This window comes from Scyliorhinus torazame, chromosome 15, assembly GCF_047496885.1.
Source record: "Scyliorhinus torazame isolate Kashiwa2021f chromosome 15, sScyTor2.1, whole genome shotgun sequence".
NCBI classification, from domain to species: domain Eukaryota; kingdom Metazoa; phylum Chordata; class Chondrichthyes; order Carcharhiniformes; family Scyliorhinidae; genus Scyliorhinus; species Scyliorhinus torazame.
Window position 1 is genome coordinate 52,410,623 of NC_092721.1, and position 27,768 is coordinate 52,438,390.

Here is a 27,768-nt window from a genome sequence, read left to right on the forward strand (position 1 = left end):
CTGCACTTTGTACCAGCAAACACCCCCGTGAACAGGTAACAAGGACTAAACCATTCGCCTCAAGCAGGAGCCACCAAATGTGCAACCACTTACTCCATGGCCGCCACCGGAAGTCCTAAAGATGAGATTTTTGATAAGCTTAGAGATGGGTGGTAAGGTTAATATGATTAATGTGGTGTATATGGAGTTCGAAAAGACTTTGGATGAAATGCTACATAATGGACTTGCCAACAAAACTGACACCCATGGTAAGGGGAAATTGCAGCATTGATAAGGTGTTGGAGTGAAAGGAAACAGAGTAGCGGTGAACTTTGTTTATCGGACTGGAGAAAGGTATGCGTAGATTCATAGACATTTAAAGCACTGAAGGATGCCATTCGGCCCTTCATGTCCATGCCGGTCAACAAAGACCCGACTACACTAATCCAAATTTCCAGTGTTTAGCCTATAGCCCCCGGGTAGGTGTGGGCACTGGGGTTCTCCAAGAATCAATACCAAGACGACGGCTTTTCCAGCCATAATTTGACATAGACTTGGGTGCAGGACACAATTTCAAATTCTGCAGAGGGCAAAACCTGCAAATATTGAGAACTGTAGGAAGGATACAAGGAAGTAGTGGGAACTTGTGCATGGAATCAGAAGAGATAGGAGAGGCGTTGAATGAATACTTTTCTTCCGTGTTCACCAAGGAGAGGGGCCATGTTTTTGAGGATGAGAGTGTGATACAGGCGGGTAGGCTGGAGGAGGTAGATGTTCTGAGGGAGGATGTATTAGCAATTTTGAAAAACCTTAGGGTCAACAAGTCCCCTGGGCCAGATGGGATGTATCCTAGGATTCTTTGGGAGGCAAGGGATGGGATTGCAGAGCCTTTGGCTTTGATCTTTGGGTCCTCACTGTCCACGAGGATAGTGCCAGAGGATTGGAGAGTGGCGAATGTTGTTCCGCTGTTCAACAAAGGGAATAGGAATGACCCTGGTAATTATAGGCCGGTTAGGCTTACTTCGGTTGTCGGTAAGTTAATGGAAAAGGCCGAAGGATAGGATTTATGACCATTTGGAAAGATGCAGCTTAATCCGGGATAGTCAACACGGATTCATGAAGGGTAAGTCTTGCCTCACAAATTTGATTGAATTCTTTGAGGAGGTAACTGGTGTGTAGATGAAGATAGAGCAGTTGATGTTGTATACATGGATAAGGTTCCCCATGGTTGGCTCATGAAGAAAGTAAGGAGGTGTGGGATAGAGGGAAATTTGGCCAATTGGATAAGTAACTGGCTGTCACATAGAAGACAGAGGGTGGTGGTGGATGGAAATTTTTCAGACTGGAGACCAATTACCAGCGGTGTACTACAGGGATCAGTGCTGGGTCCTCTGCTATTTGTGATTTTTATCAATGACTTGGAGGAGGGGACTGAAGAGTGGGTCAGTAAATTTGCTGATGACACCAAGATTGGCGGAGTAGTGGATGAGGTGGAGGGCTGTTGTAGGCTGCAAAGGGACATTGATAGGATGCAGAGCTGGGCCGAAAAATGGCAGATGGAGTTTAACCCTGATAAGTGCGAGGTGATTCATTTTGGTAGAAAGAATGCGGATTACAGGGTCAACGGCAGGGTTCTGAGGAATGTGGAGGAACAGAGGGATCTTGGGGTTCATGTCCACAGATCTCTGAAGGTTGTCACTCAAGTGGATAGAGCAGTGAAGAAGGCCTATAGTGTGTTAGCGTTTATTAACAGGGGGCTTGAGTTTAAGAGCCATGGGGTTATGCTGCAACTGTACATGACCCTGGTGAGACCACATTTGGAGTATTGTCTGCAGTTCTGGTCACCTCACTATAGGAAGGATGTGGAAGCATTGGAAAGGGTGCAAAGGAGATTTACCAGGATGCTGCCTGGTTTGGAGGGTAGGTCTTATGAGGAAAGGTTGAGGGAGCTAGGGCTTTTCTCTTTGGAGCGGAGGAGGATGAGAGGCGACGGAATAGAGGTTTATAAGATGATGAGGGGGATAGACAGAGTGGATGATCAGAGACTATTTCCTCAGGTGGATGTAGCTGCTACAAGGGGGCATAACTATATGGTTCAGGGTGGGAAATATCAGAGGGATGTCCGAGGTAGGTTCTTTACTCAGAGTGGTTAGGGTGTGGAATGGACTGCCTGCTGTGTTAGTGGAGTCAGACACTTTCGGAACTTTCAAGCGGTTATTGGATAGGCACTTGGAGCTCACCACAATGACAGGGAGTGGGATAGCTTGATCTTGGTTTCGGACAAAGCTCGGCACAACATCGAGGGCCGAAGGGCCTGTTCTCTGCTGTACTGTTCTATGTTCTATTCTATACTTCAATAAAGACCAAAGTATGTGGGAATGAGCCTACATTTACCCAAATTCCTCAATGTCCAGGAGATCAGGGCCACTCAAGTCGCTCTGCCATTCGATAAATGTGGGAGCGAGTATAGTGCCTCAATAAAGACATATACCTGCATTGTTACAACAATATGTATGCATGCATGATTTGTTGTTTAAGGTAACGAGTCAAATTCAGACAAGAAAGCATTTCAACAAAACTCACATAGCTCAGGAAGATGACCATAAAACGTGCAGAATTCAAGAGATTGCAAGAGAAATCCTTTCATATCACGTTAAACACACAGACAGCAAGGGAATCTTCTCATGAAAATCTGCCCGTTGCAGTCACAGTCATGCCTACATCTTTTTCATGTCCTCCACTAATTTGCCTTCATCAACAGTGCCTTAATGGTACCACATTCAACTCCCAAAATTACCATTCCTACCTTTAATTTTTGCATACAGATCTGCTGTCAACAGCAGTCAATTTTTCATAGCCTTACACCCAAAATGACAAGACAACTACTGGTATAGGACATCAACAACAACCAGGAAGCCTCAAGCCTTCTAGGAACACACTTGATCACTACATAGCACCCAAGTTCTGAAATTCTCCAAGTGTGGAACAAAATAAAAAAACTATTGTCCCAGGGCAGAACACATTGAAACACTCTGCTTCACCACATACACCAAAATGATCTTTTTTAGGTTCCCTTAATGCAGAATGGAAACATGAGTTTCTTGGACCCAACTCTTAAAAAGATGGTCCTAATAAGACTGGGCCGGTCAGATGAACAGGGCTGCTTCCATACAGCACTGCGTCAAGCCTTTTGGTGAGCCTCGCTGACAATAAAGGTCGTCTTTTAGCAGCTTGGCAGCTAGCTTTCAGTAAAGTTGAGTTTGTTGTGGTGGACCTCTACAAATTAACTATAGGAGACTCCGGGACAGGTTTCCGATCGTTTATTCAAGCATGCATGAACAGCACTATCTCAGAGAGAGACCCCAGAAACAACACTCTATCAAGTCACAGATTTCCACTATGTTTATACACTGTTAGCTATGTACATAGAACTTTGCTTAAATTCCAGTCTTGTTTACATTATCCCTTTCACCCGGAGCTGGACTTGTTATCTCCGCCTAGCCAGAGACTATCTATCTTTCCCTATCTTCCCAGAGGTCGCACTTAATCAACTCTCACTCAATGGTGTGTAAGGTTCACTGATGTAGAAGCACTATTTGACTAGCACGTGCTCTACTCAAGACTTTTACAATATCTAATTCCATTAACAAGTTCATTGTCCAAGTGAACTACTTATGCTGGAACTCTTATCCCCTGCGATTTGAAGCAGGGATACAGGTTGTATATACAACACTGGGTTACATATACCAATATATTGAGTAACGCGGGAACATTGCACCTCTAATTGAGATTCCAAAATTATTTAGTGCAATATGTTTGTGTTTTCAACGTGTTCACTTAAGTGACTTCGAGTTTGGATAAGATTGCTACTTCTTTAGCAGATGAAAAAGACAACTATTTTGTACTCTTAAGCTACTTAACCTAAGTGGAGGCAGTTTATTTTAAATTCAAAGTAGGTTGGCAACAATGAATCTCTGTACAGCCCCCCCACCACTTAAAATATCTACTGTAAAAACAGACAGACACATGTATGGTTAGCACTGCTGCCTCACAGCGTCAGGGGTCAGAGTTCAATTCTGGCCTTGGGTCACAGTCTTTCTGGAGTTTGCTCATTCTCCAGTGACTGCATGGGTTTTCTTCAGGGGAGTGGGCTTGAACGGAGTGCTCTTTCAGAGGGATGGTTCAGACCCGATGGGCCGAATGGCCTCCTTCTGCACTGTAGGGATTCTATGATCCTATAATTAACATGAATTTCAAAGTTGCCAATTAAAACATTTTAAGTGCCCTATTATTTCAGTCTGAAATAGTAATGGCTGGTCACTGGTTATAATTACATGAAACCTTGTCTTTAATCAACCACGGAGTACTTGAGGTAAATAGTATAGTTTCATTCAAAGGAAAGCTAGATAAGTACACGAGAGAGAATGGAACAGAAGGATATGTTGGTATGTTCAGAAGTAGAATGGGAGGAGGCTCATGCAGAGCATTAAATATGTTGTAGATACTCCAAACTTTATGAACCTGGGCTGAATGGCCTGTTTGTGTGTTATCAATTCAATGTGATACAAGGTGCGCACTATTTGGTTCATGGATACCACCCCTTCGTGATAAGTGGATAAAGCATATCTGTTTGCACCTCGTGAACTCCCTCAGGAGAGGAATATTGTTTCTGTCCTTTGAGCTGTCGTCAGATGATTCATCAGTGAACTTGTGTTGCAAAACTATTGTGAAGTTGCACGCATGCTGTTTAGCATAGTCCTCAACAACAGATCAATTGTTCAATGTTCAGAAAGCTAATCTCGGCGTTTCCCTTAATAAATTTAAAATCTCAATTTCTGACTCACTATTCTCCCCCTCCAACCCAATGTCGAATTCAATAATATTATGATCATATCATTTACATTATTCAATTATTCACATGACATTCTCTATACATCAAATGGTTGACCAGTTCTGGCTTAAATATTGTATGACCTATTCTCCTATAAATTCTAAAATATATATTTCTCGAAAGCACCAAATTCATGCCTTTTAGCTGCCTTTCCACTGCATCAATGGTATCAGAAGCTCTACAGACCAATCCCACTGGGGATTGCATCCTTTGATATTCCTCAATTCCCCCTAAAGCAGTTCCACTGTGAGATCACTTTCTTTTTAATGTTAGAATTGAGCTTTTTAACAAATCAATATTGCTATCACACTTCCTTACTCAAGATCCTACTGTTTAGAATATTTAGCTCCAAGTCATGCACTGTTCATGTAACAACTATTTTGTCATATCCTTTAAGCTGAATGTGCTTCCAACTCATTTATTTTATTTCTTAGACGAGTCATTTATGCACAAAACTCTTAATTTGGGCAAACCTTTCTGTATGCCCAGATGTTGCTTTTCTCTCATAGTCCTGTCACATTTTCTTTATTTTTTGCGCTGTACATTGATATAAGTTTTATCCATAGAATCCCTACAGTGCAGAAGGAGGCCATTCGGCCCATCGAGTTTGCAGCAGTCATCTGAAAGAGCAACCTACCGAGGCCAACTCCCCCACCTTATCCCTGTAATCCCACCTAACCTGCACATCCCTGGACACTAAGGGGCACGTTAGCATGGCAAATCCATGTAACTTGCACATCTTTGGACTGCACCTGGGGAAACAGTCAACCAAGGCCGTAATCACACCCAGGTCTCTGGCGCTGTGAGGCAGCAATGCAGCACTGTGTCACCTTATAGAATCATAGAATGATATAGCACAGGAGATGGCCATTGGCCCATTGTGCATGCACTTGGGAGATATCTAATTAGTCCCATTCACTGTCCTATCCCCACAACCCTGCAAATCTTTCATCCTCTCAAGTATTTATTCAATTCTCTTCATGGAAGTTATTATTGACTCAATTCCCACCAGCCTTTCAGGCAGTAAGTTCTAGGTCATCACTACTCGCTGCAGTAAACACTCATCTCGAGTGCCCCTTAATTGAAAAAAAAAATGAATTGGGTACTTTATTTTTTAAAAAATGATTTTGAACATTAGTTTCTGATATGACATGATTAATGGTGTCCCCAAGGGATCGGTATCAGGGCCTCAGCTTTTCATTATGTCGATTAATAACTTGAATGATGTAATGGAGCATCACGGGTGGGATTCTCCGTTTCTGAGACTGACTGTTGACACCAATGCGGAATTCATGGACATTCACGACAGAAAAACTGGTCCCGGATTGGCAATTGACACTCAGGAGGCAGACAAGCTTCAGACTATTAACTCTCCACACACACCATCCCAGCCAACAAGATGGCAGCAAGGAAAGCGGCACCCTTTTTCACCGATGCCGAGCTGGAGACCCTTATGGACACGGTGGAGGAGAGGAGGGTGATCCTGTACCCAGCCCATGAAGGAGGCTGCCAGCTGCCGCCGTTCATTGTGCCTGGGCAAAGGTGGCAGAGGCGGTCAGCGCCACCAGCAACACTATCTGGACTGGACAGCAGTGCCGGAGGTAACAGCACAACCTCCTCAAGGTGGCCAGGGTGAGTAGTCAGGACTGTGCACCCCGGCACGAACCCCCATCCCACACACCATAACGCTACCCCTCCCCAACCCGGAGGGTGGCCGAACCCCCAGCTGCCCCACATGCCGGCACCCATACTGACCCCCATGGCCGGGTGCCCTGGCCACTGAGGCCACCAGCTGCCCACCCCCTGCATGCGTCGGACTGTCTAACACTGTCGTCTTTTGTTTCTCCTCCCCCCCCCCACCTCCTGGGAGATGGCCACGCACAACTGCCGGGAGTGGGAGAAGACAGGAAAGGGACTGCCAGACATGCGACCACTCACTATGGCCGAGCAGAGTGCCCTGAACAGGGCCGGCAGCCCGAGGGAAAGGGAGGTCGTCAAGGTGGTGCTCGGCTACGAGCGAGGACGTGAGACCCCACTTAGTTGTGGTTCCCCATGACACGTGTGCCAACCCCCCCCCCTCCACACCATGCTCACTCTACACCACCCGCACCCCTACCCTCACCTTACACCATCGCACCCCCACACTCCATCATCCACCCCGGCCCGCGATCTAACCATGCATATTGTTTTGTGTCTTACAGGACCTGCAGGAGATGGGGTGGATCCATCTGCCGTCCCCCACCCTAGCCAGTCCCACAGCCGGTTCCGGTGGGTTAAGATGGAGGAAGGTTTGTGCAGGGGTTTGGGGTTGAGGGCGTGGTCAACAGCGCTGCTTCCGATGGCGCCATGCAAGTACTCTGGGGGCCCATTGGTGGTGGCAACGCTGAAGATCTGGGGGCAGTTGAGATAGCACTTTACGTTGGGGGCTGGGTCAAGGGAGATGCCGGTTAGGGGAAATCACTGGTTTGAGCCGGGGAGGCTGGGAGAGAGGTTTTGGAGTTGGGAGGAGAGGGGGATCAAGGTAATATAAGACCTGTTCCTGGGAGGATGTTTTGCAAGGTTGGAGGAGTTGGGGGAAAAGTACGGACTGGCACAAGGGGAGGGTTTAAGTACCTGCAGCTCCAAGACTTTGTAAGGAAGGAGTTTCCGAGCTTCCCTGTAACGCAGGCACCCTCATTGTTGCAGGAGGTATCGTCGGCAGGGGCGTTGGAGAAGGAGTGGTGTCGGCGATTTATGGGATGATTCTGGAGCAGGGTAATGTCCATGGAAGGGGGTTAAGTCCAAGTGGGAAGAAGAGTTGGGAGAGGTAATGGAAGAAGGTCTCTGGTATGAGGTGCTACGAAGGGTAAATGCCTCAACCTCAGCGCGAAGTTGGGACTTATACAACTGAAGGTCATGTTTAGGGCACACCTCACGAAAGCAAGGATGAGTCGGCTCTTTGAGGGGTGAAGGATTTCTGTGAGCAGAGTGGGAGGGGTCCCACAAACCATGTACATATGTTTTGGTCCTGCCCGAAGTTGGAGAGGTATTGGAGGGACGGCGTTAGCATCATGTGCACTTGGAACCAGGTCCCTTAAAGCCCATTTTTGTGGTGTTGGACCGGCCCGAGCTGCAGGTGGGTGCGGGGTCAGATGTTTTAGCCTTCGCATCACTGATTGCCCGGAGACGGGTCCTGCTGGGTGATTGCCCAGAGACGGGTCCTGCTGGGTGATTGCCCGGAGGCGGGTCCTGCTGGGTGATTGCCCGGAGACGGGTCCTGCTGGGTGATTGCCCGGAGACGGGTCCTGCTGGTTGGAGGTCAGCTTCTCGGCGTGGCGGGGAGACCTACTGGAATTCTTGACCCTGGAAAAGGTAAAATGTAAGCGAAGGGGGGGCGAAGGAGGGGTTCTACAATCCATGGGATTGTTTATCATGCATTTCGGGAACTTGTTGCCATTGAACACTGGGGGGAGGTTGGGTTTGCTTTTCACTGTTTTGTTGTCAACTTATTTATGCAATGTATAAATTGATGTATCACACTGTATATTGATGGGCTGTTTCTTGGGATTGTTGCTTTGTTTGTTTCTCTTTTGTTGTTTGTTTGATGAAAATGTGGAGAATAAAAAGATTTTAAAATAAGGGTAGTAGGAATATCGAACCAAGGTAGGCAAATGGAGTTCAGATGCAGATCTGGCAAAATCTGCCAGAGTGGTGGAATAGGCTTTGAGGAGCTGAATGGTCTTGTCAAGTACCTGTTCCCAAAAGGTATTTTATTACTTCCCATAACATTTTGTTCCCAGAGTATTTTATGGGCCATAATCTCCTAGGAGTGGCAACAGTGTTGGATTCCACTCTGTATCCAGTTAGTTGCACCAAAATATCTTCTATGTGTGTGTTGCCCAGCATTCCTGGCTCAGGACAGGCAAGGTTCAGGCAACGCAGCTTTCACCGAGGCCCATCGCAAAGTCTAACAGAGTCGGAGTGAAAAGGGCATGCTCCTTTTTCATTGCACTAGCTGCCATAAAGCAGGCCGGTTTAAAGGTGTGATTGAAACAGACAGGTGATGGAAAAGGCAAGGCTCTCAGGTAAGTGGATAGGGTTTGGGGGATGGGGGGATTTGAGGTCTAGGTGGGGTCAGATCAGGGGGGTTGGGTGTGGCTGGACATCAGGAAAAGGGAGGTGTATTGGACATCGGTGAGGAGGAGGGGGTCGGGTCAGGCAGAGTCCAGTCGGACCCACAAGTTTGGGTTGAGAGTCGGGCTCACAAGTTCGGGGTCGGGGGTGTGGGGAGAGTCCTGAATGGGGAACTGTCAGGTTGGTTAATACAGTTTTGCAGAAATTAGAAGAGGTTTTATTTCTTCTAACATTTTCTGAGTGACCCTGATGGAACCAATCAAAGTTAGCTATTTAAATCTCTTTGTCAGATGGTTCCCAGCCCAACGCAATTGCCCTGAAGAAGTTGGCACTTCTGGATAATTGTCATTAAAATGCTTACTTGGGAACTTCCGAGAGGGATTCCCCAGCGCATCTTTCGGATGCCCCCCGCAAATCCGATGCTGGAGAGCCCAGAAGTTGCAGCCCAATATTTTTAATCACCAAATGTTGGGATCAAATGTCTTAAATGACGAGTGTTCTATTTCCTTTCATTAATATTCTGAACCTTGAACATGAAGATGCACCGAATTAAACTTCCGGTGGCGGCCATGGTATGAGTGGTCGCACACAGGGCAGCTCCTGCTCGAAGGCATAGGAAAGGGCATTTTTTACCCAATATTGGGTGGAATTTTGACAAAAAGGTGTAATTGAAGGTCGGAGTAGTTTCCCCCGGGAGTGGTATGTCCGCTGGTCACCAAACCCGGCAGAAGATGGTGAGAAACCTGGCCAAGGAGTTGGACGAAACCTGTGGCGCAGCAGCCAATAGAAGGATGGCGGAGGGGGAACTGCATGTGCAAGTTGCAAAAGTCCCAGTTGGCGCAGTTGATGTCCTTTATTAAGGAGGAATGCGCCCTGAGAGGAAGAAGATGCAGGAGGATCACTCGAAGGCCATCGAAGGGGCTGTGGCACCCCTGAAGAACTCGAAGGAGCAGGAGGAGAAATGTTTGGAGGTGCAGAGGTCTCAGGTCTGAGAGATCGAAAGTGTGTTCTCAGATCACAGCGATCGGGTGGCGGCGCTGGAGGCAGAGGTAGGGCTCTTAGGAGACCTTTGCAAGACGTTGTGGGCAAAGGTGGAGGAGCAGGAAAACAGTTTGAGGAGACAGAACTTGCGGATACTGGGCCTACTTGAAGAAGTGGAACGTGTAAGTGCCACGAGGTATGTGTCAAAGAGGCTGGTGGTGTTGGTGGCAGAGGGGTTGCTGGACAAAGCCCCTGAAGTGGACAGAGCACACAGGACTCTGAGACAGAAGCCTAGATGATCGTGAGACACCACAAATTTGTGGAGAAAGAAGATCTTGCGTTGGGCCAAGGAGAAACGCACCGGTGAATGTGGGGGGAATAAGGTCCGAATATATCAGGACATTGGAGCCGAGTTGGCAAAACGCCGTGCAGGGTTCAACAAGGCCAAAGCGGTACTGTATCGGCGGTAGATCAGGTTTAGGGTGCTCTACCCGGCGAAGTTATGGGTGACGCTTGAAGGCCGGGTGTATTATTTTGAGACCCCAGAAGTGGCCGGGGACTTCATCAAGGAACATAAACTGGGGGAGAATTGAGTTGAACAATTCTGGGGAACTGGGGTGCTGCCATTTTGTAAAGGTTGGGAATATGGTTGAAGTGTGGGTAGGGATAGGGGGTTTTCTCTTCCTCCGATCTGGAGAGGGTTCATTTTCGGGATTGTTGTTTACTGTTGTGTTGGTAAAGGATGGCAGGGGTGAAAAGTTTATGTAGGGATGGATGTCGCAATTCCCCACCCCACTTGTTTCATGGGGCTGGTTATGTTTTGTCTCTTGTTTGTTTGCTCTCGGGGAAGGTAACCTAGAGTACAGAATGAGTCTCTGCTTGGGTGGGGAGGGCAAGGTCAGCAAGGAGCCTTCTTCCCTGAGTGGAGGAGCAGGGGGGGGGGGGGGGGGGGGGGGGGGAAGAGAGGAGGCCGAGAGAGGTGGCCATGGGGGTGGGAGGGGCGATGGGGAGGTTGAAGTGACGTGGCAAGAGGGGAGAAAAGGCACGGTCAGAGGCAGAGAAGGAGGCCATCTTGGATGGGTTAGGTAGAGGGTTGCATTAACGGGGCTGGAGTTAAACGGGGAGATGACGGACGGTAGAGGGAATGGAGGCGCAAGCCTCCATTAAGGCTGTTAACGTGGAACGTGCGTGGGCTCAATGGACCAGTTAAAAGATCACGGGCGTTTCCGCATCTCAAGAGCTTGAAAGCAGAAGCGGTCTTTCTCAGGAGACACACCACCGTGTGAAAGACCAGGTTAGCTTAAGGAAGAGCTGGATCGGGTAGGTTTTCGACTCTGGATTTGATTCAAAGTTACGAGGAGTGGCAATTTTTATGAACAAGATAATGGGGTTTGTGAGTGCGAGGGAAGTGAGGGATCCGGGTGAGAGGTGCGTGATTGTGAGTGGCGTATCGGTGGTGTTGGTAAATGTGCATGCACCAAATTTGGTTGATGAAGGTTTTATGAAGGAATTGCTGGCAGCAATCCCGGGCTTGGCCACGCACCAGTTGAGTACGGGAGGATATTTTAACTGTGTCCTAGAGCCGAGGGTTGATAGGTCGAGCCCCAGGTTGATGGGTAGGGTACGAATGGCAAAGGAGCTGGGTGGATTTACGGAAAGGATGGGGTATGGTGGATCCGTGGCGCTTTAAGTACCTGGGGGGAAGGAAGTATTCCTTTTTTTCACATGTCTATAAGGTGTATTCCAGAATTGACTATTTGTGGTGAGCTGGGCGATTTTGGTTGGGTGGACGGGGCAGAGCACGCAAGGATAGTAATTTCAGACCATGATCTCCACTGGGTCAAGATTCGGCTTAGACCGCGACGAGAGCAGAGGCTGGGGTGGGGGTTTGATTCAGGGTTGTTGGCAGGTAGAGGCTTTTGTTAAAAGGTTCGGGTGCCGATTAAGTATTATGAGTTGAATCAGTATGGGAGGCCACTTTTTAGGAAGCGCTAAAACCGGTTGACCGGTGGAAAATGATCTCGTTCAAGGCTCATGCGGATAGGGTGAGGGAGGAATATGACGGTGCAATGAACGAGATAGTGGAGGTGGATAGGGAGTACTCGATAGGGAATACACACCATGGAGGGATTGACAAGGAAAAAGTTACAGGGGCAAATTGATAGGCTGACAACGGGGAGGGCGGTAGGGCAGCCAAGTTGGGCAAGAGAGGTGCAGTATGAGTATAGGGAGAAGGCGAGTCGAAAGTTAGCCCATCAGCTGCAGAGGCAGGCCACGTCTAGGGAAATAGTGAAGATACAGGCTGGGGCAAGGGATGCAGTGTCGGATGATAAATGAGGAGTTTAGGGATGATTACAAGGAATTGTACAGGGTGGACTCGAGGGGGAGAAGAGGGGGGCATGGGACGGTTCTTAGATGAACTGGAGTTTCCTCAGCTGGAGGAGGAAAAGAGGCAGGCGCTAGAGTAGCCCCTGGCGCTCAGGGAGATACTGGTTAGTATAAGGGGTATGATGTTGGGGAAGGCTCCGGGGCTGGATGGATATCCGGCAGAATTCTAAAAGGAGTCTGCGGCGGACTCAGCACCGCATCTCCTGGGGACGTTTAACGAGGCGCTGGAGAAGGGGGAGCTGCCGGAGACAATGACGCAAGCAACGATCACATTAATCCCAAAAAAGGGGAAGGACCGAGTGGAGTGTGAGATATATAGGCCCATATCGCTGTTAATACAGACATGAAAGAGCTAAGCTGTTGGCAGGAAGGATGGAGGGTCATGTCCCGGGGATGGTTGCGGAGGACCAAATAGGCTTCGTAAAAGGCAGACAGCTCTCGAGCAATACTAGGGTGTTTTTAAATGTAGTCATGAATCCGTCGGGAACCCAGGTACCAGAGGTAGTGATGTCGAAAGACATGGAGAAAGCATTTGATCAGGTAGAGTGGCGATACTTGTTTGAGGTTCTGGGAAAGTTTGGATTTGGACCATGGTTTGTGGCTTGCTATATGTGGCACTGATGGCGAGTGTACGGATGAAAGGCAAGAGCTCATGGAATTTCAAATTGCACAGGGGAACAAGGCAGGGGTGACCGCTGTCTTCGCTGTTGTTTGCACTGGCTATAGAGCCTTTGGCAATAGCTCCTAGGGGGTCGGCAGAGTGGCCAGGGATTATGAGAGGACAGAAGGAGCATTGGGTGTCGCTCTGCGCCGACGACCTGCTATTGTATGTTTTGGACCCGCTGGGGAGCTTGGCGAGGATCATGGGCCTGTTGGGGAGGTTTGAGGTGTTCTCGGGGAAGCTGAATGTAAGGGAAAAGCGAAGAGTTCCCAGTGAATGAGTTGGGACTGCAAGCCAATGTGGGGGGGGGGGGGGGGGGTGGCTTTTAAGGTGGCTAGGGATAGGTTCAGATACCTGGGGATTCAGGTAACGAGGGAATGGACAATGCTCCACAAGTGGAGGAGGCCAGAATGATCTTGAGGTGGGATACACTGCAATTGACTTTGGCGGGGAGGGTCCAAGTGGTAAAGATGAATATTCTGCCGAGTTTCCTGTTCATTTTCCAGACACTCCCGATCTTTATACCGAAGGCCTTTTTATGAGAAATTGGACACGATTATTTTGGACTTTGTATGGGTGGGGAAGGTGCCAAGGAGGACCCTGTTACAGAGCCAGAGGCAGCAGGGGCGGGGGGTGACTTTGCCGAACCAGCTTCATTTTTAATGGCCGGCGAATGCAGAAAAGGTGTGGCGATAGTGGGAAGGAGAGACAGTACAATGGGATAGGATGGAGAAGGAATCTTGTAAGGGGTCCAGCTTAAGGGCTATGGTGACGGCAGCATTGCCAATAGCTCAAGTAGGTATTCAGGGAGCCCAGTGGTGCAGTCCACGGTGAAGATTTGGCACCAGTTGAGGAGGCATCTTAGGATGATCGGGATGTCGGTGTTAACACCGTTGTATGAGAAACACGGGCTTGAGCACGTATAGCATGTATAGGAGGTGGAGGGAAGTGGGGCTGGCCAGGTTAGGGATTTATATCTGGAGGAAGGGTCTGCCAGTTTGGAGGAGCTGAGGGAGAAGGAAGAGCACCCGAGAGGGAGGGAGTTCAGGTACCTGCAGGTGAGGGACCTTGCACAGAAGGTTTGGAAGGGGTTCCCTAGGTTGCCGAGGTACACCCTGCTAGAACGACTGCTGCTTCCGGATGTGGAAGTGGAGGGTATAATTGGAGATACATACAGATGGCTGAGAGAGCAGGGAGGTGAGCAGGTGGTGAAGATCAAGGAGAAATGGGAAGAGGAGTTGGGAGGGAAGATCAATTGGAGAGTATGAAGTGAGGCATTGCGCAGGGTAAACGCAACCTCCTTGTGTCAAGGATGAGCCTGATAGTTTAAGGTTGTACACAGGGTACATATGGCTTGGGCAAGAATGAGTGTGTTCTTCCAGGGGGTGGCATATGAGTGAGAGGTGTGGGCGGGGCCAGCGAATCACACGTCCATGTTCTGGGGCAGGAAAAAGTTGAAGAGATTCTGGGCGGGAGTGTTTGCGGCCTAGCAAGGATGGGGGCGCGGGGGGGGGGGGGGGGGGGGGGGGGGGGGATGTGTAGCCGGATCCTTTGGTGGCGATATTTGGGATCTCGGAGAAGCCGGGGCTCATGGAGGGGAGGAAGGCCGATGTTGTGGCCTTCGCCTTTCAGATTGCCCAGCGACAAGTCTTACTGGAGTGGCGGTCAACAGCGCCACCAGGGGTAGGGCCTAGTTGGGTGACTTGCATGACTTCCTGCATCTGGAAAAAAGAAAGTGCGAGCTTAGGGATTCAGTAGAGGGGTTTGAGGTAAGGTGGGGGATGGTTGTGACTGTGTTTGAGGAGTTGCTCGTCGCGCGCTGGGGTTAAAAATTTGTTCGAATTGTTCATTGTTGGGAAGCCTGTTTCTCAGATTGGTTATGTGGTGTAACTTTTTATTTCAATATGCGTTTGCAACAAAATGTATTTTTTAAAAAAAAGAAAATTCACTGAAGTAATAGAACTTCCGGTGTCAAAATAAACAAACCGGCATCAAAATTATTTATCAAACTGGCATCAAAATTATTTTTCAATACTTGTACGTACCTTTATCCTTCTTATGCTGATTAATCCCTCAGAAGCTGTTTGAATAGCTGCTGGGAAAAACAGGGTGACTGTGAGTCTCACAGCACTGTACAACGAAACTGTGACAAACACACGACTTGCTGTGATAGTGTTGCCAAGTAGCACGTACACCAGGAAGGTAAAAAACAAGATCATCTTGCTAGCAGTAAAGAATGAGGCCATGTTCAAGGCACGTAGATAAGAACTTTGCAGAACCTTGGCAATCTCCTTCCTGAAATGCAGAATACAAGCACCATTTGTTTTCTTCACACAATAATTTGTTTGCTAGTTCACATGAAAGGTTTTATTCATCTGATGTCCTCTACTGTAAACAACCTGGGCTTTGTGTTTCAGTGAATTAGTGTTTTATTTTGTTTAAATACTTGTTTAGATACACCAATGAAATTGTAAGTATTTCGCATTTTTTATGAAAACATAAAGGTTATACTTCCCAGCCATTATACAAAGGAGAATACAAATGATCAACTTTACTAATATGCTGCAAATTATCTATCAGAAGAATAACACTAAATTTTGAATACTACAATGCTCCAAAACTACAAACTGTTTTCTTCTTTATCTCCTCCAATTTCCCTCAACACAAATCTTTGGGCGGGATTCTCCCAGCCCCGCACCGGGCCGGATAATCCCCGCAACCGTGCCACGCCACCCTTATGCCGGCACGCGAGGCGCCATAGGCGCGGCACCGGTTGGGGGCCGCTCTACACGGCTGGGCTGCCGATTCTCCGGCCCGTATGGGCCGAGCGGCCGCTCTAAAAAGGCAGAGTCCCGCCAGTGCCGTCCATAGCTGGTCACAGCCGGTGGGAACTCACCGCGCAGGGTCAGGGGGCGGCCCCTGAACTCCCTCGCCATGTTGCGTCGGGGCCGGCGCGTTGAGGGAAGCCACCACGCATACGTGGGTTGGCGCCGGCGCCACTGCACATGTCCTCATTGACGCCGGTGCCACTGCACATGCGCGGGTTAGCGAGTCACACAGTTCGCGCCGGGATGGGAGGCTGGAGCTGCGTGAACCGCTCCAGCGCCGTGCTGGCCCCCTATAGGTGCCAGAATCGGTACTCCCAGCGGCCCGTTCACGCCGTCGTGAAACGCGACGGTGTTTCCGGTGGCGTGGAGACTCTGCCGCCGAATGGGAGAATCCCGCCCAATGACTCTTACTGAGATATGATTCCACGAAGTGCACTAGCTATCCTGTTTAAATAGCAGTTTCTCATCCGTCTGCTAAACTTAAAACTACATTGTGGGTAGGAAATTATAACCAAACTTGATTCTGTTCCTACCCATCAAACACCCATTTTCAGCAGCAAGGGTCACTGAATCATGATCAAAGAGGAATCATAATTGATCGTTCCACTCTGTCCTTATTGAATTGTTATTTCCATTGTGAAAGGCTAACAGATTTAAAGAAAGGAAAACATTCCTCCTCTGTGTGGCCTGGATTTTACTCCAATTGGTGGATTAATAGTGGGGTGGGATTTATACCTAGGCTATTGTCACTAGCCTCAAGGACCTTAATTACGGATACAAGGCGAGTTAGGAATAGTAATCTGTCCTTCATTGGGTTAGCATCAATTAAAGCACAAAGGGCAGCACAGCGGCACAGTGGTTAGCACTGGTGTCTCACAGCGCCAGAGACCCGGGCTTGATTTCGACATCAGGTGACTGCGTGGAGTTGGCACATTTTCTCCGTGTCTGCGTGGGTTTCCTCCAGGTGCTCCAGTTTCTTCCCACAGTCCAAAGATGTGCAAGTTAGGTAGATTGGACATGTTAAATTGCCGCTAGGTGGGGTGCTCTTTCAGAGGGTCGGTGCAGAACCGATGGGCTAAAGGCCTCCTTCTGCACTGTAGGGATTCTATGAGATGCTGCTGTGGGAATAAAATATTGGGCGAGATCTTACTGCTATTTACAGCAGCAGGATCTTCCGGTCGCGCCAATGGCACACGGCAGCGTTGGGTGGATTCAATGGGAAATCCCGTTGACAGCGACAGGACCAAAGGATCCCGCTGCCGGCCAATGGTGGGTCGCCAAGAAACACGCCACGGGGGAGCCAGAGAATCGCGCCCAGTGTAGCTAAAGCGAGTGCCTCTGTTTTCAGAGAGCTGGTTACAAAGACTGAAAGCAGCAACCTCGAGGCGGGCAGCAGCAAGGTCTCCCAGATTCGCAGATACATCCACAGATGTCTTACTATCTGAATTAAGGGTTTGAGGGGAAAGTCAGTTAGAATGGAAGGGTCGTAAGTTGTTTCAGGTCATGTGGAGGGAATTTCCTGAGGCAGTGAATGCAATCACGACATCAAGTGAAAAAAAAGGATTAATACCCTCAAAATAATGATCAAGCTAAATCAAGACACCATGGTTGGATGTCTGATCATCAAGTGCCAGAAATATTCGGGGCTGAAACTGGTAATATTTAAAAGCCCAACTGCCTGTACACTAAAGCAAGGAGCATAAATCAATTAAGTTGGCAAACTGCAAGCTCCAGTTATAATGAATTTATGCTGCATTCTATTTTAAGTGCCCAAAACAATATTCCAACTGCGACCTAAACCCTCTAATAAATTTAAAATGAACTCCTTGCTTTTGTTTTGCAAACACCAAATTACCCTCCATAATGTTGTGCAGCACTACTCTTGTTCGAAATGGGATGGGCATCTTTGCCCTGGAAAACATGAGGAAATCAGCACAGACCAGGGACTACCAATTATTTAGGCACCAGACCCACAGAAGGAAGATTCACTTCATAAAAGGGCAGAAGGACATCCTTTATTAAAGGTATGAACCTTTCTTTGAATAATTAAGTGCTTTGTGATGTTGTTGATTCAGCGAAGCTATGCACCTCGAGCTAACAGGTGGTTCTCAGATATTATATTAAGTGGACTGACTATTTTTTCATCTATCTGGTGGAAGGCAGCTGGATTAAGGGAAATTCTCCCTTACGACCCACAATCGGTGTCTACAACTCTTCACCAATGTGTGATCTGAATTCCCTCCAAATTCATTCTGAATGTGCATTTTGGATGCCACTCCGAACAATCCTCTTAACCCCATCACCCTTTATCTCTTATCTCCTGCCCCCCCTCCCATTCATGCCACATTCTGAACCGGAAACACTCCAAACCGATTTCATAGATTCAGAATCAAACTTCACAGAAAGAGACAAGTCAGCACAAAGTACTCGCTAACAGAGAGCTACGAAGTTAGTCTCACTTCCCATCTCTTTTTCCATCGGTCTGCCAATTTATCTTTTTCAAATATATATCTCTTTTGAAAACTACTGCTGGAAATCTGATTTCCACTGGGTGGCAGCCCGGAGCCGAATGGTCGCATGAAAGGTGGTTCTCTCTTGGGAACTTCTCACCAGGCTCTTTTAACCCGTCACACGGATACAGAACTCCCCCCAGCCTCACCCCCCCCCCCCCCCCCCCCCCAAACCCCCAACTAATACCCAACCGACCGAAACGCCGTCGAACCAGCCGCAGAGCTGAAACATCAAAAGTCGGGACAGGAGGGAGGAGATACACGGGGTGAAACAAAGCGGAGCATGGCAGATCTTGAGGGTCGCTAACACAAAACGCTGGCCTACCCATCAATGGAGCAACTGATGGAGCTCCTCTTGATAACAGTCAAGACTCAATAAAGGAGGACCTTATATAGGCCATGAAGCCAGCAATAGAAACCGCACTGGCCTCCATAAAGGAAGCCATGGACAGAACGGAACGGAGTCTGGAGGCCCAAAAGCGTGACCTGCAGAAAACGACCACCAACCAGGTCGAGCGGATTGCCTCATTTGAAGTCAAGGTGGCAAGGTTGGTAACAACCCTGAAAGCACTCAAGGGGAATGTCAACGATGAGGAGAACAGGTCCCATTGACAGAATCTGAATATTGTCGGGCTACCGGACGATGCAGAGGGCAGGAACCGAGGGAATACGTCATAAGGATGCTTGGGAAACTGGTCGGAGACGCAACTGAAGGAAAAGGACCAACTGAGGGTAAGGAAACGCTGCGGGCAGACGTACCAGGCGTACTTCGACAGAGTACAAGGGGCTGGCCATACTGTTCAACTAAACGACAGCCTTTACAGCGACAAACACTGTAACGGATCCAGGGGGATGACATGTGATGGTTAGCGGGACCCTGGAAGGGATACCGCTGGTTCTTGTAAATATTATTATGGGCCAGGGTTTAGAGAACACCAAAGTATATTATGGAGTTCACCTGACCCACAACTTTTAATAGATTTTGGTTATGCGGAGCACAAGGGCCCACTTTACAGGAGTGATGCAACAGAGAACTAAAAGAATTTTTTTTTAAAAAACAATGTTTATTCTATGAATCCAGTTAACATTCTAAAAACACACAGTAAACAGTTCTTCAGCTACCAACCCTGACCACCCCCCAAAAAGATACAGTACTCTATAGATCACCCTTAATAACTTCCCAAACAACATCCGTATGTTAAACCCTTTGTAAATGAAGACAGCAGGTTTAAATTCTCTACATAAACAGGTATTACTTTGAAATCATCAAGTGATTTGGAGACATTCTTTAACTAGTAGAGAGAAAGATCAATACACACATCTGCTTCGTTTACATACAGCTCTCCAACTCTGAAAACGAAACTAAACACACTGCAGCTGCCAGCTCAAAACGAAAGTAAAAACCAGACAGACAGTCTAGCTCCACCACACACTGACATCACTGCAGCTATTTGATAAATGCCCATTTCTTTAAGGTACATCCATCTGACACCTCCCCCCAAGAAAAAAAAAACCCATCAACTTTAAGATGTTTCATTTTTCACCATTTCACGTTCCTTTAAGAAATACGGACAGTGAAATACTTTTTCGTTTCACAAAACAAAACACGCAAACAGGTAGAATAACATAGTCCATTTTAGTTCTTCTTCCTCCAACTGGAATCCCTCTTGATTGCCAGTCTCTTTGGACAAGAAGGTCTCTGCACGATCCATCCATTTCTCGAAGCCTCGGCATTTCTCTTAAAGTCAGATACTTTAGTTCAATCTGATCACAGAGCCCCTTGTAATTCTCCAACACAGGAGCATTGGTTAACACTGTCTTCAGACAGTCAAATGCCTGTTGACACTCCACTGTCCACTTAAATTTGCTACGTTTCTTCAGCCAGTCCATCAGTGCAGCAACAACACTGCTAAAGTTCGGCACAAATTTCTGGTAAAACCCACTCATGCCAAGAAATCGCATTATTTCCCTTCGTGTCGAGGGTATTGGAAACTCGCCAATAATTTTGTTTTCCCATCCCGTGAGACCATTCGACCCTGTCCGATTGTGTGGCCAAGGAAAGTGACTTGGGCTTTTCCAAATTCACTGTTGGCTAGGTTTACCACCAAACCCGCTCCTGAAGTCGATCGAATAACTCCATCAGATGCTTTAAATGTTCTTTCCATGTCTGACTGAAAATTACCAGATCGTCGATGTATCCCGCACATTTGGGTAAACCTGAAACAACTTTATTAGTTAACCGTTGAAATGCGGCTGGGGGGTTATAATGGCATAACTTTGAATTGGTATATACCATCTGGAGTCACAAAAGCTGAAATTTTCTTTGCCCTTTCGGATAAAGGTACCTGCCAGTAACCTTTAAGTAAATCCAGTTTGGAAATACAAGCTGATTGTCCCACCTTCTCGATGCAATCCTCCAAATGTGGGATAGGATAAGAGTCAGTTCTTGTGACTGAATTAACCTTTCTACAGTCCACACACAACCGTTGGGTACCGTCCGGTTTTGGTACCATCACGATGGATGAGCTCCATTAGCTGCAACCCACTTCAATTATGCCGTTTTTAAGCATACTTTCAATTTCCTGGTTAACCTGTGCCAATTTTAAAGGGTTAAGTCTATACGGATGTTGTTTAATTGGAACAGCATTTCACACATCTACATCATGTATAGCCATTTTAGTATTTCCCAATTTATCTCTACAAACGTGCCCACGTGATATCAATAACTCTTTCAGGTCATTTTGTTTTTCTTCTGGAAGGTAACTCAACAATTTATCCTTTTTACGAACATCCTCGCTTTCCAATTTAATTTGAGGGATGTCAAATTCAAAGTCATCTGGATTTGGTTCATCGCTTTTGAGTTAGAATCATTAAAACCGCCTCCTTTTGCTCTCCTTCCCTTTCAAAGTACCTTGTAAGCATATTCACATTACACACTCAGTGAGTCTTCCTTCCTTCTATCTGGCGTTCTTACTACATAATTCACCTCACTTAATTTCCTTTCAATTTGATAAGGTCCACAAATCCTTGTTTTAAAAGGTTCACCAACTACTGGTAACAATACTAAAACTTTATCTTCACTGGCAAAACTACGAAATTTGTTTTCTTGTCGTTACCCGTTTCATCACATTTTGTGCAACCTTTAAATGTTGTTTAGCCAATTCCCCTGCTCTATTTAATCGTTCTCTAAAACTTGACACGTATTCCACTGGATAATCTTGACAATAAGCCCTCAACATTGTCTTTAATGTCTGATGCCACCTTTCTAACGCTCCCTGCGATTCTGGATGATATGCAGTTGATTTAAATTGTTTTATTCCTAAGCTATCCATAACTTCTTTGGATAATCTTGAGGTCGTCCATATCTAGTAAGTAACTCCTCCACAATCGTTTTAGCTGTAATATTTCATACTGGAATGGCCTCTAGAAACCTAGTTGACACATCCATTATCGTCAAAAGATATTGATTCCCACTTTTTGTTTTAAAAAGCAGTCCTACACAATCAATTAAGACCCTTGTAAAAGGTTCCTCAAATGCTGGAATGAGTATTAAGGGCGCTGGCTTTATCACTGTTTGAGGTTTTCCTATAACTTGACATGTGTGACATGATCGACAAAATTTTACTACATCTTTATGTCGTCCAGACAATAAAAATTGTTTTTGTATCTTAATTTGAGTTGTCCTTACTCCCAAATGACCTCCCACTGATACCTCATGTGCAACTCGCAACACCTCCTTTCTGTACCCTACCGGCAATACTGCTTGATGAACTTCTGCCTACTTTTCATCCGCCTGCATAACAAAGAACAAAGAAAATTACAGCACAGGAACAGGCCCTTCGGCCCTCCCAGCCGGCGCCAATCCAGATCCTTTATCTAAACCTGTCACCTATTTTCCAAGGATCTACTTCCCTCTGTTCCCCGCCCGTTCATATATCTGTCTAGATGCATCTTAAATTATTCTATTGTGCCCGCCTCTACCACCTCCGCTGGCAAAGCGTTCCAGGCACCCACCACCCTCTGGGTAAAAAACTTTCCATGCACATCTCCCTTAAACTTTCCCCCTCTCACCTTGAAATCGTGACCCCTTGTAAATGACACCCCCACTCTTGGAAAAAGCTTGTTGCTATCCACCCTGTCCATACCTCTCATAATTTTGTAGACCTCAGTCAGGTCCCCCCTCAACCTCAGTCTTTCCAACGAAAACAATCCTAATCGACTCAACCTTTCTTCATAGCTAGCACCCTCATACTAGGCAACATCCTGGTGAACCTCGTCTGCACCCTCTCTAAAGCATCCACATCCTTCTGGCAATGTGGCGACCAGAACTGCGCGCAATATTCCATAAGACCATAAGACAGAGGAGCGGAAGTAAGGCCATTCGGCCCATCGAGTCCACGCCACCATTCAATCATGGCTGATTTCAACTCCATTTACCCGCTCTCTCTCCATAGCCCTTAATTCCTCGAGAAATCAAGAATTTATCAACTTCTGTCTTAAAGACACTCAACGTCCCGGCCTCCCCCGCCCTCTGTGGCAATGAATTCCACAGACCCACCACTCTCTGGCTGAAGAAATTTCTCCTCATCTCTGTTCTAAAGTGACTCTCTTTTATTCTAAGGCTGTGCCCCCGGGTCCTAGTCTCCCCTGCTAATGGAAACAACTTCCCTACGTCCACCCTATCTAAGCCATTCATTATCTTGTAAGTTTCTATTAGATCTCCCCTCGACCTCCTAAACTCCAATGAATATAATCCCAGGATCCTCAGACGTTCATCGTATGTTAGGCCTACCATTCCTGGGATCATCCGTGAGAATCTCCGCTGGACCCGCTCCAGTGCCAGTATGTCCTTCCTGAGGTGTGGGGCCCAAAATTGCTCACAGTATTCTAAATGGGGCCTAACTAATGCTTTATAAAGCTTCAGAAGTACATCTCTGCTTTTATATTCCAAGCCTCTTGAGATAAATGACAACATTGCATTTGCTTTCTTAATTACGGACTCAACCTGCAAGTTTACCTTTAGAGAATCCTGGACTAGGACTCCCAAGTCCTTTTGCACTTCAGCATTATGAATTTTGTCACCGTTTAGAAAATAGTCCATGCCTCTATTCTTTCTTTTTTCCAAAGTGCAAGACCTCGCACTTGCCCACGTTGAATTTCATCAGCCATTTCTTGGACCACTCTCCTAAACTGTCTAAATCTTTCTGCAGCCTCCCCACCTCCTCAATACTACCTGCCCCTCCACCTATCTTTGTATCATCGGCAAACTTAGCCAGAATGCCCCCAGTCCCGTCATCTAGATCGTTAATATATAAAGAGAACAGCTGTGGCCCCAACACTGAACCCTGCGGGACACCACTCGTCACCGGTTGCCATTCCTTAAAAGAATCTTTTATCCCAACTCTCTGCCTTCTGCCTGACAGCTAATCATCAATCCATGCCTCGAATACCATGGGCCCTTATTTTACTCAGCAGTCTCCCGTGAGGCACCTTATCAAAGGCCTTTTGGAAGTCAAGATAGATAACATCCATTGGCTCTCCTTGGGCTAACCTATTTGTTATCTCTTCAAAGAACTCGAACAGGTTTGTCAGGCACAACCTCCCCTTACTAAATCCATGCTGACTTGTCCTAATCCGACCCTGCACTTCCAAGAATTTAGAAATCTCATCCTTAACAATGGAATCTTGCCAACAACCGAGGTTAGGCTAATTGGCCTATAATTTTCCATCTTTTTCCTTGTTCCCTTCTTGAACAGGGGGTTTACAACTGCGATTTTCCAATCCTCTGAGACTTTCCCTGACTCCAGTGACTTTTGAAAGATCATAACTAACGCCTCCACTATTTCTTCAGCTATCTCCTTTAGAACTCTAGGATGTAGTCCATCTGGGCCCGGAGATTTATCAACTTTTAGACCCCTTAGTTTCTCTAGCACTTTCTCCTTTGTAATGGCTACCATATTCAACTCTGCCCCCTGACTCTCCTGAATTGTTGGGATATTACTCATGTCTTCTACTGTGAAGACTGACGCAAAGTACTTATTTAGTTCCTCAGCTATTTCCTTGTCTCCCATCACTAGATTACCAGCGTCATTTTGGAGCGGCCCAATGTCTACTTTTGCCTCCCATTTGTTTTTAGTGTATTTAAAGAAACTTTTACTATCATTCCTAATGTTACTGGCTAGCCTACCTTCATAATTGATCCTCTCTTTCCTTATTTCTCTCTTTGTTATCCTCTGTTTGTTTTTGTAGCGTTCCCAATCTTCTGACTTCCCACTACTCTTTGCCACATTATAGGCTCTCTCTTTTGCTTTGATGCATTCCCTAACTTCCTTTGTCAGCCATGGCTGCCTAATCCCCCCTCTGATAACCTTTCTTTTCTTTGGGATGAACCTCTGTACTGTGTCCTCAATTACTCCCAGAAACTCCTGCCATTGCTGTTCTACTGTCTTTCCCACTAGGCTCTGCTCCCAGTCGATTTTCGTCAGTTCCTCCCTCATGCCCCTGTAGTTACCTTTATTTAACTGTAACACCTTTACATCTGATTCTACCTTCTTTCTTTCAAATTGGAGATTGAATTCTACCATATTATGATCACTGCCTCCTAAGTGCTCCCTTACTTTAAGATCTTTAATCAAGTCTGGCTCATTACATAACACTAAGTCCAGAATGGCCTGTTCCCTTGTGGGCTCCATCACAAGCTGTTCCAAAAAGCCCTCCTGGGCTTTCCCTTTCCTTGGGTCCACTGGAAGCATTATTTTCCCAGTCCACCTGCATATTGAAGTCCCCCATGATCACTGTGACCTTGCCTTTCTGACATGCACTTTCTATTTCGTGGTGCATTTTGTGCCCCTGGTCCTGACCACTGTTAGGAGGCCTGTGCATAACTCCCATTATGGTTTTTTTGCCTTTGTGGTTCCTCAACTCTATCCACACAGACTCCACATCATCTGACCCTATGTTGTTTAATGCTATTGATTTAATTTCATTCCTAATTAACAAGGCAACCCCACCCCCTCTGCCCACCTCTCTTGTCTTTTCGATAGGTTGTGAATCCCTGGATGTTTAAATGCCAGTCCTGAACTCCCTGTAACCACGTCTCTGTGATGCCTACCACATCATACCTGCCAGTCACAATCTGGGCCACAAGCTCATCTACCTTGTTCCGTACACTGCGTGCATTTAAATATAGCACCTTTAATTCTCTATTGACCGTCCCTTTTTGTTTTCTTAGTGTGTTGGACCTTGGTTTACTGAGCCTTTCCATACACTGTGTCATATTTTGTGGGATGGGGACTATCGTAACCTCTCCTGAGTTCTGTCTTTTCGTGCTTTTTTGTATTCCTAAGCAGCTATGCTTCCCACTGATTACTTCACCTCTTGGTTCCCTGACTTTCCCTTCCCCCACAATCTCTAGTTTAAAGTCCTATTGACCACCCTATTTACTCTTTTCGCCAGAACACTGGTCCCAGCTCGGTTCAGGTGGAGACTATCCCAACGGTATAGGTCCCCCCTGTCCCAAAACTGATGCCAGTGTCCCATGAAAAGGAACCCCTCTTTCCCACACCAATCTTTCAGCCACGTGTTAACTTCCCTTATTCTTGCCTCCCTATGCCAATTTGCACGTGGCTCGGGCAGTAATCCGGAGATTATGACCCTTGAGGACCTGTTTTTTAATTTGAATCCTAGCTCTTTATAATCTCTAAACAGGTCCTCTTTTCTAGACTTGCCTATGTTGTTGGTACCGACATGGACCACAACAACTGGATCCTCCCCCTCGCACTCCAGTATCCTTTCAAGCCGGTCAGCGATGTCCCGCACCCTAGCACCGGGCAGGCAACATACCATGCGGGACTCTTTATCCTGCTCACAAAGGATACTATCTATCCCCCTGATAATAGAATCCCCTACAACTTGCCTATTTACTCCCTCCCCTTGAATGGCCTGCTGAACCATGATGCCTTGGTCAGCTGACTCATCCTTCCTGCAGCCCTGTTCGCCATCCACACAGGGAGCAAGTGCCTCATACCTGTTGGACAGGGTCAAGGGCTGAGGCTCCTGAGTTCCTGACTGCAGGTTCCCTTTACCTGCCTGATTTGCAGTCACACCCTGCTGTCCCTGGCCACTGGCAGGATTTAAACTACTTACTCTGACAGGTGTGACTGCCTCCTGAAACACAGTGTCCAGGTAAGTTTCCCCCTCCCGGATGTGCCTCAGTGTTTGAAGCTCAGACTCCAGCTCATCAACTCTGAGCCGGAGCTCTTCGAGCAGCCAACACTTATTGCAGATATGGTCGCTGCAGCTCGCAATGGGATCTGCCAACTCCCACATCAAGCAGCTCAAGCACATCACCTGACCAGCCATCACTCATTAATTAATTAGTTTAATTTAAGTTTACGAGTTTAGCGGTGTTTTTTTTTTTAAATTTGGGGCAGATTTGCTATTAACCAATCAGATCACAGCTTCCCTCTGACGTCACTTTGGGGGGGGGGGGGGGGGGGGGGGGGGAGAACTGGAAAACAGGAAGTTACCGTTAGGTTTTTTATACTCACAGAGACTGCTCCTCCTCCTCCGAACGGCTCCCAAAATTAGGCCCGAAGAAAGAGAGAGAACAAAACAGTCGGGAAAAAGCACCTTCTCCCACTCTTCACCGAATTACCTCACTGCACCAAATTACCAAATTCTCACCCTGTTTGTGGCTCACTCACTCAGGCTGCGTCTCCTTGACCAGCGCAATGCAGGCCTAACCAAAGTCCTTTACAACTGCAACATGACCTGACTCTTGTACACAATACCCCGTCCGATGAAGGCAAGCATGCTGTATGCCTTCTTGACCACTCTATCGACCTGCGTTGCCACCTTCAGGGTACAATGGACCTGAACTCCCAGATCTCTCTGTACATCAATTTTTCCCAGGACTCTTCCATTGACCATACAGTCCGCTCTTGAATTAGATCTTCCAAAATGCATCACCTCGCATTTGCGTGGATTGAACTCCATCTGCCATTTCTCTGCCCAACTCTCCAATCAGGTATGCTCCCGAATAGATTTTTCATGGTGGAGAAATCGATACTCCCCGGGACTGTGGAGGCGGAATTGAACCATGTGCAACATTTGTGGATGTGAGGTTAGAGACAACTTGAGCTCAGGGTCCTCTGTGGAGATTAGCTTTGGTGCTCCTGGCAGACAAGATGTTTTGCAAGAAGGTAGCCTTGAGGGCAGCATGGTGGCGCAGTGGGTTAGAACTGCAGCCTCACGGCGGCGAGGTCCCAGGTTCGATCCTGGCTCTGGGTCACTGTCCGTGTGGAGTTAGCACATTCTCCCCGTGTTTGCGTGGGTTTCGCCCCCACAACCCGAAGATGTGCAGTGTAGGTGGATTGGCCACGCTAAATTGCCCCTTAATTGGAAAAATGAATTGGG

General features: G+C 47.1%; 1 protein-coding gene across 3 annotated transcripts in view; it reads right to left on the reverse strand.

The window, feature by feature from the left end:
* abcc4 (ATP binding cassette subfamily C member 4 (PEL blood group)) overlaps window positions 1-27,768 on the reverse strand; it is a 742,685-nt gene that overhangs the window by 580,231 nt on the left and 134,686 nt on the right. For all 3 annotated transcript variants that reach the window (XM_072476237.1, XM_072476236.1, XM_072476238.1), the window contains one exon: window positions 15,059-15,308. In XM_072476237.1, the coding sequence (XP_072332338.1) occupies window positions 15,059-15,308 (250 nt within the window). The remainder of the gene's footprint in view (window positions 1-15,058; window positions 15,309-27,768) is intronic.